The 14,886-nt window shown below is 41.3% G+C and overlaps 1 protein-coding gene across 3 annotated transcripts in view; it reads left to right on the top strand.

Moving 5' to 3' along the window:
- The window catches only part of LSM14A (LSM14A, mRNA processing body assembly factor), a 62,914-nt gene that overhangs the window by 42,850 nt on the left and 5,178 nt on the right, over positions 1-14,886 (top strand). For all 3 annotated transcript variants that reach the window (XM_025367093.1, XM_025367091.1, XM_025367092.1), the window contains 5 exons: positions 5,867-6,043; positions 6,339-6,404; positions 9,806-9,988; positions 10,125-10,296; positions 11,901-12,132. In XM_025367093.1, coding sequence (XP_025222878.1) covers positions 5,867-6,043; positions 6,339-6,404; positions 9,806-9,988; positions 10,125-10,296; positions 11,901-12,132 — 830 coding nt within the window. The remainder of the gene's footprint in view (positions 1-5,866; positions 6,044-6,338; positions 6,405-9,805; positions 9,989-10,124; positions 10,297-11,900; positions 12,133-14,886) is intronic.

Here is a 14,886-nt window from a genome sequence, read left to right as displayed (position 1 = left end):
AGTCATTTCAGAAAGACTTATAATCACAAAACAGTGTTTTAAAAAGCTATTAAGGTTGAAAATTCAATGCTAAACATAATCTTATGTATTTCACTTAAGATATTTTGAAATAGTTCTTACTGTTACTCATATTGATTAGCTTAATTTTTTTCTTTTTTCTTTCTTTTAAGATGGAGTCTTGCTCTGTCACCCAGACTGGAGTGCAGTGGCACAATCTCGGCTCACTGCAACCTCCACCTCCCAGGTTCAAGCGATTCTCCTGCCTCACCCTCCCAAGTAGCTGGGATTACAGGCACGTGCCACCACGCCCAGCTCATTTTTTGTATTTTTGGTAGAGATGTGGTTTCGCCATGTTGGTCAGGCTGGTCTCAAATTCCTGACCTCAAGTGATCCACCCCCCTTGGCCTCCCAAAGTGCTGAGATTATAGGCGTGAGCCACTACGCCCAGCCTTCTTGCTTAATTTTTAAGCATTCTAAAGATTGTTTGTTCTTGGGATAGGGTCCTGCTCTGTCTCCCAGACTGGAATGTGGTGGTGTGATCATGGCTCACTGCAGCCTCCCCCTCCTGAGCTCAGGCCATCCTCCCAATTAGCTGAGATCACAAGCAAGCACCACCAGCTAGTTTTGTAGGGATGGAGTTTCGCCATGTTGCCAAGGCTGGTCTGGAACTCCTGGGCTCAAGTGATCCACCCACCTCAGCCTCCCAAAAGTGCTGGGATTATAGGCATGAGCCACAGTGCCCAGCCTATTCTGGAATTTTTAGTTAAATCAGGAACACATGAAAAAGAAGAAGCATAAATATTGAAATTAGTGTTATTCATGAAGAATGAGAACTAATTAAGGAACTTAAATTAGGCAGAGGCAAAATGTAAATTAAATATACAAAAGTCAGTAGTTCTGGCCGGGCACAGTGGCTCATGCTTGTAATCCCAGCACTTTGGGAGGCCAAGGCAGGTGGATCACCTGCGGTCAGGGGCTCGAGACCAGCCTGGCCAACCAACATGGTGAAACCCCCATCTCTACTAAAAATACAAAAATTAGCAGGGCATGGTGGCGTGCACCTGTAATCCCAGCTACTCAGGAGGCTGAGGTGGGAGAATCACGTGAACTCGGGAGGCAGAGATTGCAGTGAGCCAAGATCACGCTACTGCACTCCAGCTTGGGCAACAGAGCAAGACTCCATCTTAAAAAAAAAAATAGTCCTAAAGCCTAATCCATTGATTATATAATAAGGAGAAAAGATTACAGTAATGCAAAATAGAAATTGTATACAAAATATATAATAAGAAATAAGTTGGTCATACTAAGAAATATGACCAACTTCTATGATAATGTAAGAGAGGGACTTAAAAGTCACATATAGGCCGGGTGTGGTGGCTTGCGCCTATAATCCCAGCACTTTGGGAGGCCGAGGCGGGCGGATCACGAGGTCAGGAGATCGAGACCATCCTGGCTAACACGGTGAAACCCCGTCTCTACTAAAAATACAAAAAATTAACCAGGCGTGGTGGCGGGCGCCTGTAGTCCCAGCTACTCAGGAGGCTGAGGCAGGAGAATGGCGTGAACCTGGGAGGTGGAGCTTGCAGAGAGCCAAGATCATGCCATTGCACTCCAGCCTGGGTGACAGAACGAGACTCCATCTCAAAAAAAAAAAAAAAAAAAGTCACATAATGGAAGAAACATCTTATTCCTAGATAAAAGAACAAGAATGTTACCAGCACTTAGGGAGGCAGAGCCAGGATGATCACCTGAGTCCAGGAGTTTGAGACCAGCCTGAGCAATGTAGTGAAACACCATCTCTACCAAAAAATTTTAAAAATAAGCAGAGTATGATGGTGGACACCTGTGGTCCTAGCTACTCAAGAGGCTGAGGCAGAAGGATCACTTGAGCCCAGGAGGCCGAGGCTGCAGTGAGCCCTAACTGCACCACCTCACTCCACCCTGAGCGACAGAAACGAGACTGTCTCCCAAAAAAAAAAAAAAAGATTCAGTATTGAGAAGACTTTACTTCTCATAGCTATCAAATTTATTGCAAATTAATTAAAAATCAATGCAAATAGAATAGTAGGAGAACTTAGTAAAACAGATTAGCTTTAAAATAAACATAGAAGTGTGGCTGGACATATTTGAAAAATAAAAGTAATGGGCTTACTGACATGATAATAAAATGTAGCAATGCAGTAAAAAAAAATAAGATGAATAGAATGCAATAGGCAGTCAGAAACAGATCCAAGTATAAATACAAATTTATCCTGGGTGCAGTGGTTCATGCCTAAAACCCCACCATTTTGTGAGGTCAAGATAGAAGCTAGGAATTTGAGACTAGCCTGGGCAACATAGCAAGACCCTGTCTCTCAAAAAATAAAAAATTAACTGGGTGTGATGGGGTGCGCCTATCAGCTAATCGAGAGGTGAAAGCTAGAGGATTGCTTGAGCCCAGGAGATCAAGGTGACAGCAAGCTGTGATTGCAGCACTGCACACTAGCCTAAGCAACAGAGCAAGACTTCGTCTTAAAATAATTTAATAGATGATAAAGATATTATTTTAAATTAGTGGAGACAAGACTGTCTGTTCCAATTAATAACATTGCCTGATCATTTGGAGAAAGTCACTCTAGATTCTTTCCCTCATACTGAGCACCAAAAAATATATAAATAGTAAATAGATTAAAATGTTAAAAACTTTGAAGTATGTGTTTATTAAAAGAAAGGGGCCGGGTGCGGTGGCTCAAGCCTGTAATCCCAGCACTTTGAGAGGCTGAGACGGGTGGATCACGAGGTCAGGAGATTGAGACCATCCTGGCTAACACAGTGAAACCCCGTCTCTACTAAAAAAATACAAAAAAATTAGCCGGGCGAGGTGGCGGGCGCCTGTAGTCCCAGGCTGAGGCAGGAGAATGGTGTGAACCTGGAAGGCGGAGCTTGCGGTGAGCTTAGATCCGGCCACTGCACTCCAGCCTGGGCGACAGAGCGAGACTCCCTCTCAAAAAAAATAAAAAGAGGTGTATTTATAAGTAGCTATGACAAAGAAGTCCTAGGGTTTGCATTTAAGTTTTATCAACTAAAATTTCTGAATTTCACAAAATTAAAATTCCTAGAATTTTCTTTTTTTTTTTTTTTGAGACGGAGTCTCGCTCTGTCGCCCAAGCTGGAGTGCAGTGGCCGGATCTCAGCTCACTGCAAGCTCCGCCGCCCGAGTTTACGCCATTCTCCTGCCTCAGCCTCCTGAGTAGCTGGGACTACAGGCGCCTGCCACCTCGCCCGGCTAGTTTTTTGTATTTTTTAGTAGAGACGGGGTTTCACCGTGTTAGCCAGGATGGTCTTGATCTCCTGACCTCGTGATCCGCCCGTCTCGGCCTCCCAAAGTGCTGGGATTACAGGCTTGAGCCACCGCGCCCGGCAAATTTTCTTTTAAGGGTAATAAGATTGTGAAGATAGCTGAAGGGAGTGGGCCTTTATTATGCAGAAATCACTTCTGGATTTATTCCTAATAATGTGTCCAGTATCACAGTATCAACTGTATTTCCCTGTTTATAACAAAACTGGCATCATGATGATTATTAGGCCTTAATAGTAAAAAGGCTTTTTAAGTACACAACAAATGTTTCTGTACTTGCTGTGATTGCCCCATTGCTTATACTTCTGTAGTGCTTGTGAGCCGTAGGATCTCTTCTCAAAAGCCTTGATAAAGTAGTTTTATAAACTTATAAGATGATTTAATGTAGTACCATAAAATTAACTGTAGCAGTAGGCTTTTTCAAGAAGACCCGTGAAATAAAAAAATTAGCAAGGTGTGGTAGCGCATGCCTATAGTCCTAAGAGGCTGAGGCAGGAAGATCACTGGGGCCCAGGAGTTAGAAGTTGCAGCGAGCTGTGATTGCGCCACTGCACTCCAGCTGGAGCGACAGAGCAAGACACTACCCTGTCTCTAAAAAACGAAAACAAAACAAAATGTGTTTTATAAGTGATTATAAAATGTGTTTCCTTAGACCAAAACTTATATAAACCATGATTTCCCATTATAATCCAATGGAAAAATTGCAGTGCTTCTTAGTGGTAACTTAATTTTGAAGTGTTAGATTGTGCCTGTGTTGGTTTCTTGGTTTTGATAAATGATCATTTATTTGGCTAACTTTGCCATTAATAGCTAAAATACTGTTGCACATTTGGAATTGCATACTTTAGATAATCATAAATTGGGGAAATATTACTAATAAAATATCCCTGAATCATCTGGGTACATAATAATGCACTGTCAGCATTCACCAGTTGTTTGACGCCTGCAAATATGCACAGATGGACGGTAACATTTGCAGCATATTTGGGGGATTTTTTGCATGAAATGGGCATTATTTTTTTAAGCAAAATATTATATTTTGGAATAAGTATGAGATGTGAGTGCCTGAGCAGAGATTTACAGCAAACATTATCAGGACAGAAAGCATGATGGGAGCACCCGATGTTACATTCTTCAGTTCATGCTGTGACCAGGCTCTGGCCTCATAAAAGGAAAAATATAATTTATAAGTATAAGTCCCATTTTTTGTTTTGGCTCTTTTATTTTTGTATTTTTTGAGACAGGGTCTAGCTTTGTCACGCAGACTGGATGCAGTGGACCAATCTCGGCTCACTACAACCTCTGCCTCCCTGGCTCAAGCTATCCACCCACTTCAGCCTCCTGAGTAGCTGGGGTTACAGGCATATGCCAACACGCCTGGCTAATTTTTGTATTTGTTGTAGACACAGGCTTTCGCCGTGTTGTCCAGGCTGGTCTCGAACTCCTGAGCTCAAGTGATCTGCCCACCTCAGCCTCCCAAATTGCTGGGATTATAGGTGTGAGCAACCGTGCCCAGCCAAACCCCATATTAAGCAAAAACTTGCCAAGTGATCTTTTAAAAGGCAAGGAATGAGTATGGCTACTGTGTAATTATCTGAAGAGTTTTGTTTTTTGGTTTTTTTTGTTTTTGTTTTTGTTTTTGTTTTGCTGGTGTTTTAGTTTTTGTTTAGTTACCCAAGCCCCTAAAGCATTAAAGAACTTCACCTGTCTAACTTTCTAGTTCTTTACTTTTTATTTATTTATTTATTTATTTTTGAGACAGGGCCTCACTCTGTCACCTACGCTGGAGTGCAATGGCACGATCTTGGCTCACTGCAGCCTCTGCCTCCCAGGTTCAAGCTATCCCATCTCAGCCTCCTGAGTAGCTGGGAACACAGGCACACGCCACCATGCCTGGCTGATTTTTGTATTTTCAGTAGAGACAGGGTTTCACCATGTTACCTAGACTGGTCTTGAAATCCAGGGCTCAAGCGATCCTCCTGCTTTAGCCTCCCAAAGTACTAGGATTACAGGCATGTGCCACCGCTCCTGGCCCTTTACTTTCTTATAATAGAAATTTAATGGAGATAGTACCTGTAGATAGATGTAAAGGTATTGTTTTAGTCATCTACAGAAAGTACTAAGAAAAATTAAAACAAGTTACCATAGTTTTATGGTTGTTATTGGGGAAAGCCTGTGTTTGACCTGACTACAATATAGCCTTTGATAATTCTAGGGAATCTCGTACCAGGCCGCAATTTTTTTTAAATGTAAACTTCCACTAAGTAGAAATAACAGAATTGTGAGGGGGAGGGGGTTGTTTTGAAGCTGTTGAAGTTTTTTTTTAATTATTATTATTTTTTATTTTTAACCTAATGACAAGCCCACTAAGGATAACCATTCTTAATATCTGGTCTGATAAGTGGCTTAATTCAAATTTATGCTAAGGATTTGAATTGGTAGAAATAAAACTGGACAATCTTATTTAGGGTCTAGATTATTTTTGAAATCCCCAATAGGGTAGTTTCTTATCTTTTGGTTATGTTTTAGGTCGTTCAAGCCCTCAGTTAGACCCTTTGAGAAAAAGCCCAACCATGGAACAAGCAGTGCAGACCGCCTCAGCCCACTTACCTGCTCCAGCACCTGTTGGGAGAAGGAGTCCTGTATCAACCAGGCCTTTGCCATCTACCAGCCAAAAAGCAATAGAGAATCAGGAGCACAGGCGAGGTAGAACTTTAGCTGTTTACTGTTCCTTAATTGACTGATCAATGTTTTCCGCTCACTTTATTTTCATTAGAAGGATTTACATCATATGAATGATCCCAGAAAATTAAACTGAATGTGATAGAATGTTCGGTCTTTCAAATTTGACTCAAAGTGTTGGTGGTGTGGGTATTGTTTTTTGGGCATTGCACAGGCTTTGTTTTGGGTTTTTTGGTTTGTTGGTTTGTAATTCTGACTACCGAAGTTTTTGATGATGTGCCCTGAGTTGATTTGGCACTTTGCATGTCTTCTTCTATAGCTGAAGTACACAAAGTTTCAAGGCCAGAAAATGAGCAACTCAGAAATGATAACAAGAGACAAGTAGGTAAGTTCTTGGATCCGAAAGTCATATCCTATGCTTGTCAACAGGGAGAATATTTTAAATGTATGATACATAATTACTATAAAAAAAAGAAAGGTGGAGGTTGTGACTCTAAAGGAGGAGCACAGGGGAGTGTCACTGTGGTGACAGAACAGTTCTTTGTCTTGATTGTGATGGTGGTTATGCAAATCTATATATGGTAGAACATCACAGAAGTATGCATAAAGACATCAGAAAATGAGTACATGTACAAACTGGTGACATATGAGCAAGGTCTATAGTTTAGTTAATTAGATTGTGCCTGTGTCAGTTTCTTGGTTTTGATAATGTACCATAATTATATAAGGTGTGACTGTTGGAGTTTGGGAAGTTGGGTAATGGGCACAAAGGGCCACTCTGAACTAGTTTTTCAATTTTTCTTTTCTATAATTACTTGAAAATAAAGATTTTTAAAAATTTTACCTTTCTGGAAAAAAATTCTACTTAGTGATAGGCCTTTTTTTTTTTCTTCTGAGACGGAGTCTCACTCTTGTTGCCCAGGCTGTAGTGCAGTGGTGTGATCTCAGCTCACTGCAGCCTCTGCCTCCCAGGTTCAAGTAATTCTCCTGCCTCAGCCTCCCGAGTAGCTGGGATTACAGGCGCGTGCCACCACACCCAGCTAATTTTTGTATTTTTAGTAGAGACAGGGCTTTGCCATGTTGGCCAGGCTGGTCTCAAACTCCTGACCTCAGGTGATGTACCCACCTCAGCCTCCCAAAGTGCTGGGATTACAGATGGGAGCCACCACACCCAGCCAGGCAGTTATCTTTTAATATGTTCTTGAGTATTTCCTGCTAGTAGGATTTGTTCGTTTATATTTACATTTTCCTATGACTTCTACTTTTGTGGTTCTTATGTTTTGTGTCAGTTTCATGTTAGGATTATAAAATCGGTTTTTATTGTTTTCTATGCCTTTGGGAATGGAATTATCTTTATGTTACAAGTTTGAAACGTTTCCTCATTAAAATTAAGTCCAGAGGCCAGGCACGGTGGCTCACACCTGTAATCTCAGCACTTTGAGAGGCTGAGGCGGGCAGATCACGAGGTCAGGAGTTTGAGACCAGCCTGGCCATATGGTGAAACCGTCTCTACTAAAAATAGAAAAATTAGCTGGGCTTGATAGCGCACGCCTGTAGTCCCAGCTGCTTGGGAGGCTGAGGCAGGAGAATCACTTGAACCCAGGAGGTGAGGTTGTAGTGAGCCAAGATCGTGCCACTGCACTCCAGCCTGGATGACAGAGCGAGACTCCGTCAAAAAAAAAAAAATTAAGCCCAGATCCTGTTTTTGAATCAGTTAAGAGCTATAATTTTCTTTTATGATTATTGATTTAATAAGGTTTTGTATTTTCTTTATCTGTTTTGTGATACGTCCCAAAATCATTCATTTTATTAATATTTTCAAATTTATTAATGGAAAATAAATTATAATTTTACAGCTCTTCTAAATTGAAAAGGCAGTGTATAATCTACCTTATTTAGAAAATGATTGAAAAATAATCTTTCATTTTAGAAACCTAGATATGATATTTTTAGATGTATATGTACTCTTACTTACATCATTTATATATATATATTTTTATATGCCCCCCCCCCTTTTTTTTTTTTTTTTGAGATGGAGTCTCGCTCTGTCACCCAGGCTGGAGTGCAGTGGTGCTATCTCAGCTCATTGCAACCTCCGCCTCCTGGGTTCATGCCATTCTTCTGCCTCAGCCTTCCAAGTAGCTGGGACTACATATGCCATGGAATACAGAATTTTGTTTAATTTGACTCATTATATTTTACCTTTTTTATTCAGAAAAAGAGCTCCCCTCCCAAAATAAAATAACTGCCATACTATCTTTCATTGCCCTTCAAAACTCACCCCACCAAAGAGGTTCGTTAACAGAACAGTGAATATTCTTCCAGATTTTTTTTTGCAGATTTTACAGACACAGACATCTATACTATCCAAAACCCTTTTTTTTCTTTTTTCTTTCTTTTTTTTTTTTGGAGACAGAGTCTCGCTCTGTCGCCCAGGCTGGAGTGTAGTGGCGCAATCTCGGCTCACTGCAACCTTCGCCTCCTGGGTTCAAGCGATTTTCCTGTCTCAGCCTCCTGGGTAGGTGGGATTACAGGCATGCGCCACCACGCCCAGCTAATGTTTCTGTATTTTTAGTAGAGATGGTGTTTCACCGTGTTGGTCAGGCTGGTCTCGAGCTTCTGACCTCATGATCCGCCCGCCCTGGCCTCCCAAAGTGCTGGGGTTATAGGCTTGAGCCACTGCGCCCAGCCCCAAAACACTTTTTTTAAGACAGAAGGATTATGGTGTAATTCTGGCTTGTGGCTGAGGCATTTTTAGTAGTAGAGGTGAATGTTTTAAACATCCTGCTTATCTAGATTTATGTCTGGATATGCTGCTGTTGGGTTTTGTGGTTTGTTTTCTCAAACCCAGGCAGTTTGCCAAACCTCAGCAAACAGCATAAACCTGTCTGTTACCCTGTAGTCACTTCTCATCCTTGTCAGTATGTGTGGAGCGTTTCACACAATTGTGATAATTAAACTCATACTGCTTTCTGCTCTGCGTTTTTCAATTAACATCAAATATTCTTCCCTCTGGTTTTTTTTTTTTTTTTCTTGTTAGTCATTTTTTCTTGTGTTGGATATTTGGGTTCCCACGTTTTTCACTATAAATTATGCTGCTTTGTATTGCTTTATGATGTCTCATATGATTGGCTGAAATTTTACTGTGTTATAGAGGAGAGAGAATGTATAGATACAGGAAGGCTTGAATAATGTGGAGCCATCTAGAGAGACACAGTAAAGGTGGAGTAGGAAGTGTTCGGAGTCAGTAAGGATTGGTGCTTGTTTGTTTTTTATCTGTGATGTGGAAATAACACCTATTTTCTTGAAATTTGTGCCAGTTAGTGTTTATTTTTCTTACTATAAATCTTGGTTCCTGTTATTCTTTCCATAAAAGGTTTTCTACATTTTGAGAACCCACTATGTGTCTGGCACTTCAGTTTGCCGGTGTTGGGGATATAGCAGTAGAGAAAACAATGCCCCTGCCCTCAAGGAGCATATATTAATTTAGTGCAGAAGTCTCCACACTTGCCTGACTGTATACTCTGTCAGTAACACGCGTGAGTGTGGACTCCATAAATACAAATGTTTAGAAATTTTGTGTGAGCTATTCTCAGTCTACATAGTAAATATTAGTGAAACTTAATTTTTTATTTTGTATAAAAAATACAAATACAATAAAATATATAGAGACCTGTAAGCATTTCTGTTGTTGACTGTTGAATCTAAAGAGCACAATAGCAACATCTGTGCTAAACCAGCTATTACATATTGAATGTCGTTTGTATATATTCTTTATTATCATAGCTCCAGGTGCTCCTTCAGCTCCAAGGAGAGGGCGTGGGGGTCATCGGGGTGGCAGGGGAAGATTTGGTATTCGGCGAGATGGGCCAATGAAATTTGAGAAAGACTTTGACTTTGAAAGTGCAAATGCACAATTCAACAAGGAAGAGATTGACAGAGAGTTTCATAATAAACTTAAATTAAAAGGTAAGCTTTGATTTTTCTATTCAGAAAATAATCTTATTTGATCTGTGAATTACGGATGTTTCTCAGATTAGGTGTTTTTATGTAATTCAGATTAGCTGTCTTGACTTTTATGATATGTGCTTTTGTTTGTCCTTAGAAGATAAACTTGAGAAACAGGAGAAGCCTGTAAATGGTGAAGATAAAGGAGACTCAGGAGTTGATACCCAAAACAGTGAAGGAAATGCTGATGAAGAAGATCCACTTGGACCTAATTGCTATTATGACAAAACTAAATCCTTCTTTGATAATATTTCTTGTGATGACAATAGGTACAGTCTTTAAAGCTGTTCTTTTATGATGTTGATTGAAGTGTAAAATGGTTTCATGTAAATTCACAAGATTTAATGAATACTACCATAATTGTTTTGTTTTGAGACAGTCTCACTCTGTTACTCAGGCTGGAGTGCAGCAGTGCAGTCACAGCTCACTGTAGCCTAAACTCCTGGGCTCAAGCAATCCTCCCATCTCAGCCTCAGTAGAGGAGTCTACAGTTGTACACCACCCCACCCAGCTAAATTTTTTCATGTTTTTGTAGAGATGGGGTCTCGCTATGTTGCCCAAGCTGGTGGTGAACTCCTGGCCTCAAGACCAGTCTCCCAAAGTACTAGGATTACAGGCATAAGCCACCACACCTGGCCATAATTGATTTTTTAATGTTTTATTTTGCTAAAAGAAAATATATGCTAAAGTTCTAAATTATTCATTCATAAGAAGAAATAACCATATACTTTTTTTTTGTTTAAGGATATATTCATATTTGAATATTAGTAATTAAAACAGAAGCATTTAGGTAATATCTAAGTAGGGCCTTTTTTTCACCCCTCTACATTGTAGTTCAAATGAAGCCAGAACCGAAGTGCTAATCTACTTTGAAGTTTGCTGATACCATAAAACTGCCAGACTGTAGTAAATATGGGTCCAGAAAATTGGCAAATTATTGAGAGGTTAATTAAAGGACCCAGTGTGAGGATTAACAGTTCTAGAGGTTCTCCTGCCCAATCCCGATTGTCCTTGTCCTTGTCCTTGTCCTGGCTGAAGTTTGGTGCCCTCTGGTGGCAGTTGTTTGCTTCAGTATAAACATAGATGGACATAGTTCTGAGTCCCACGATTAGCTGGATGACAGCAGCAACAATTCAGATACTTCTTGGGTTAATTGGTATCGGGTCCAGAGATTGGGCCAGCAACCTAATGGGGACCTAAGGGTCCACCTTCCATCTCTTAGCTTCCCAAGACAAGGCCTCCCTGTCTGACTTTACCTTCTTTTCCCTTGGGGCTGAGTGGAAAGCGAAGTCAATTACCAATCTCATTATATCTGAATTTCCATTATATTGGGGCTGTTACTATGTTTAGCAGGTGTATTTGCAAGAAACTAATGTCAGTCATGTGTTCACATGAAGTTTAACAGAATATTATAGGAACATATTGAACTCATATGCCTTGGACAACTTGTGATAAGAGTTTTTTTTTAAACGGAGTTTTGCTCTTGTCACCCAGGCTGGAGTGCAGTGGCGCGATCTCAACTCACTGCAACCTCCACCTCCCAGGTTCAAGTGATTCTCCTGCATCAGCCTTCCGAGTAGCTGGGATTACAGGCGCCTGCCACCACACTCAGCTGTTTTTTGTATTTTTGGTAGAGACGGAGTTTCACCATTTTGGCCAGGCTGGTCTCGAACTCCTGACCTCAGGCGATCTGCCCCCTCAGCCTCCCAAAGTGCTTTGATTACAGGTGTGAGCCACCATGCCTGGCCAAGATGCCTATTTCTAATCAGCTTTAGTAATCACTTAGCCTTAATTTGGGAATAGTACTGCATATTTTGGCTGAGGGATATTCTTTTAAACCTGATATGCTGAAGATTATTTGCTTTTATAATAGAGAACGAAGACCAACCTGGGCTGAAGAAAGAAGATTAAATGCTGAAACATTTGGAATCCCACTTCGTCCAAACCGTGGCCGTGGGGGATATAGAGGCAGAGGAGGTCTTGGTTTCCGTGGTGGCAGAGGGCGTGGTGGTGGCAGAGGTGGTACCTTCACTGCCCCTCGAGGATTTCGAGGTGGATTCAGAGGAGGTCGTGGGGGCCGGGAGTTTGCAGATTTTGAATATAGGGTAAGTGTTCTTGTTAATGAATTCTTTGGGGTTGACATACATTTTACAAGACTCAAAACATTTTTGCATGTTTTTGTTTTGGGTGAATTGTTTTGAGGACATTAGAATAATTTCCATTTTGACTTTTCAGTAGAGGATATACATGAGTCAGATGTGTATATAAAAACACTATACAAAAAAGGACAGTATAGTATCACCTTTATTTCATGTTAACAGAATACACTTTTAACACCAAAAGAGTCTATCTAGAAAGCACATCCTCCCAGAATGGAAGGGCAAGCTCTAACATTTAATAGCAGTTAACATTTATATAGTATTTACCAAGTACCAGACATTATATTAAGTATTTTTTACATATTAACTTATTTAAACGGCACATCAACTTTGTGAGGTAGGTTCTATTATTATCCCCATTTTACAAGTGAGGAAATAGGTATAGAGATATTAAGTAACTTGTGAAAGGTCACATAGCTAGTAAGTCATGATGCTGGGTGTTGAGCCCAGCAAGTTGTTTCCTGAGTTACTACTCTTAATTTGGTTTTGTGGAAAACTCAGTACATTTTCCCTGGTTTTCTCCTTTCACCATGAACTTGAAAACGTTTCGATATATTGGCCTTCAGGAGCTGCTGCTAGAGAATTCTATAACTCTGTATAGTAGCTTTATGTGTATAATTTAGCTTTTGACAGGTGTCTGTACATTAAGTCAGCATAGTAACTATCTCAGTTAACAGTAAACTATCTTAGTTTATTGATTTTAGAAGTAATGGAGAGGAAAGGCTATACAGAAAGGATCAAAATCTTGTAAAGAGCTCCACTTGTAATAGCAACAGGCAGCTGGAAACAGAAAGACCTGTTAGCAGGAGTTCCATTGCCCAGTACTTAAAACTGGCCATTGTTGAGATCTCTCTGGAAAGAGATCAGTATTAATGGCTTTTGGACCTGCTCTATTAATTTTGATGCCTTTGATATTGTGCCATCACAGCCAAGACTGCCAAAAATTATACTCAACTCACCAGCTTATGCCATCCACCGTGGTGGCCTTATGCAGTTGCAGGACTTCTGACTTGCAAAATCCCCTTCCCAGCTAGGAGAATCTGTCTTAGGAACTCCAGAATAGCCCTTGCTTATCACTGTTACTGCCCTTAAGTTTGCCAGTGACACCTTGCTTACAGAATTCAGCAGTAGTATTTTCACAGATATTTTATTTGCCATCAGCTCCTCTGCAATATTTGACACTGACCAACCACCCACTTTGGGGTCTTTCTTCCTAGTCTTTAAAATACTCTTCTAGGTTTTCAATTTATACTCTTCCTAATTTTTTAATACTCTTCATTCTTTTTGGCGGGGAGGGCTGTGGAGGGTGGGGTGTCAGGGTCTTGCTCTGTTACCCAGACTGGAGTGCAATGGCATGATCGTAAGTCACTGCAGCCTCAACTTCCCAGGCTCAGGCAGTCCTCCCACCTCAGCCTCCCATGTAGCTGGGACTACAGGCACGCACTACCATGCCCAGCTAATTTTTAATTTTTTTGTAGACACGGTCCCACTCTGTGTTGTCCAGGCTGGTCTTGAACTCCTGGGCTTAAGCAATCCTCTCACCTCAGCTTCCCAAAGTGCTGGGATTTTAGGTGTGAGCCACGGTGCTTGTTCCATCCTCCCTTTTGTAAGCCTGTCTTGGACCCTATATGTTTCTGCACTGCATCTCTATCTTCACTGTCCTGCTGTCAGCTTAACCTTCCTCAGACTGACCTCATCATCTTCCTTCTCTCCAGTCGTCTCAGCTCTGCCTCCTCCCAGTGTTCCATGTTGGCTCATGGTATACTGCCCAGGCACTAGAAGTATCCATGATTATGGCATATTGCTATGTCGTCACATTTATTCCTTTGAGATGTCCCTGTCAACTACCATGATAACCCACCAGTTGGGCTTCAGACCTTCATCTCTCTTTACCCCCACTTTAAGGCAGATCAGCTGTGTTTTGAAGAACCTATGACAACTGCTTGTTGAAGACCACATTGAACCAGCTTGGTTTGAGAAAAAGTATGTTTAAATTAGACTTGGATCCAGATAATAGCAATAGTTACTAGTATGACCTTTCAGACCCTTAGTTTCGACATTTGAGGATAAAGAGTTGCACCATTTATTCTGAAATACACCTTTTAAAGATCGTTAAACTTTCAGAGTTGGAAAACATCTGAGAGGTCTGACCTGGTTAAAACATAAACCTCTTCTGCAGTATCTCTTATAGGGGGTAGGAGCTTACTCTTCCCAAGGGCATCCATCCCACCCCAGGGATGTACTAATTGTTACAATCTCGGCTGGGCATGGTGGCTCACGCCTGTAATTCCAGCACTTTGGGAGGCCAAGGTGGGCAGATCACCTGAGGTCAGGAGTTCGAGACCAGCCTGGCTAACATGGTGAAACCCCGCCTCTACCAAAAATATAAAAAAAATTAGGCCGGGCGCGGTGGCTCAAGCCTGTAATCCCAGCACTTTGGGAGGCCGAGACGGGCGGATCATGAGGTCAGGAGATCGAGACCATCCTGGCTAATACGGTGAAACCCCGTCTCTACTAAAAAATACAAAAAACTAGCCGGGCGAAGTGGCGGGTGCCTGTAGTCCCAGCTACTCGGGAGGCTGAGGCAGGAGAATGGCGTGAACCCGAGAGGAGGAGCTTGCAGTGAGCTGAGATCCGGCCACTGCACTCCAGCCTGGGTGACAGAGCAAGACTCCGTCTCAAAAAAAAAAAAAAAAAAAA

This window comes from Theropithecus gelada, chromosome 19, assembly GCF_003255815.1.
Source record: "Theropithecus gelada isolate Dixy chromosome 19, Tgel_1.0, whole genome shotgun sequence".
Taxonomy (NCBI): domain Eukaryota; kingdom Metazoa; phylum Chordata; class Mammalia; order Primates; family Cercopithecidae; genus Theropithecus; species Theropithecus gelada.
Note: the sequence above shows the minus strand (reverse complement) of the source record. Positions and strands in the feature narration are given on the sequence as shown.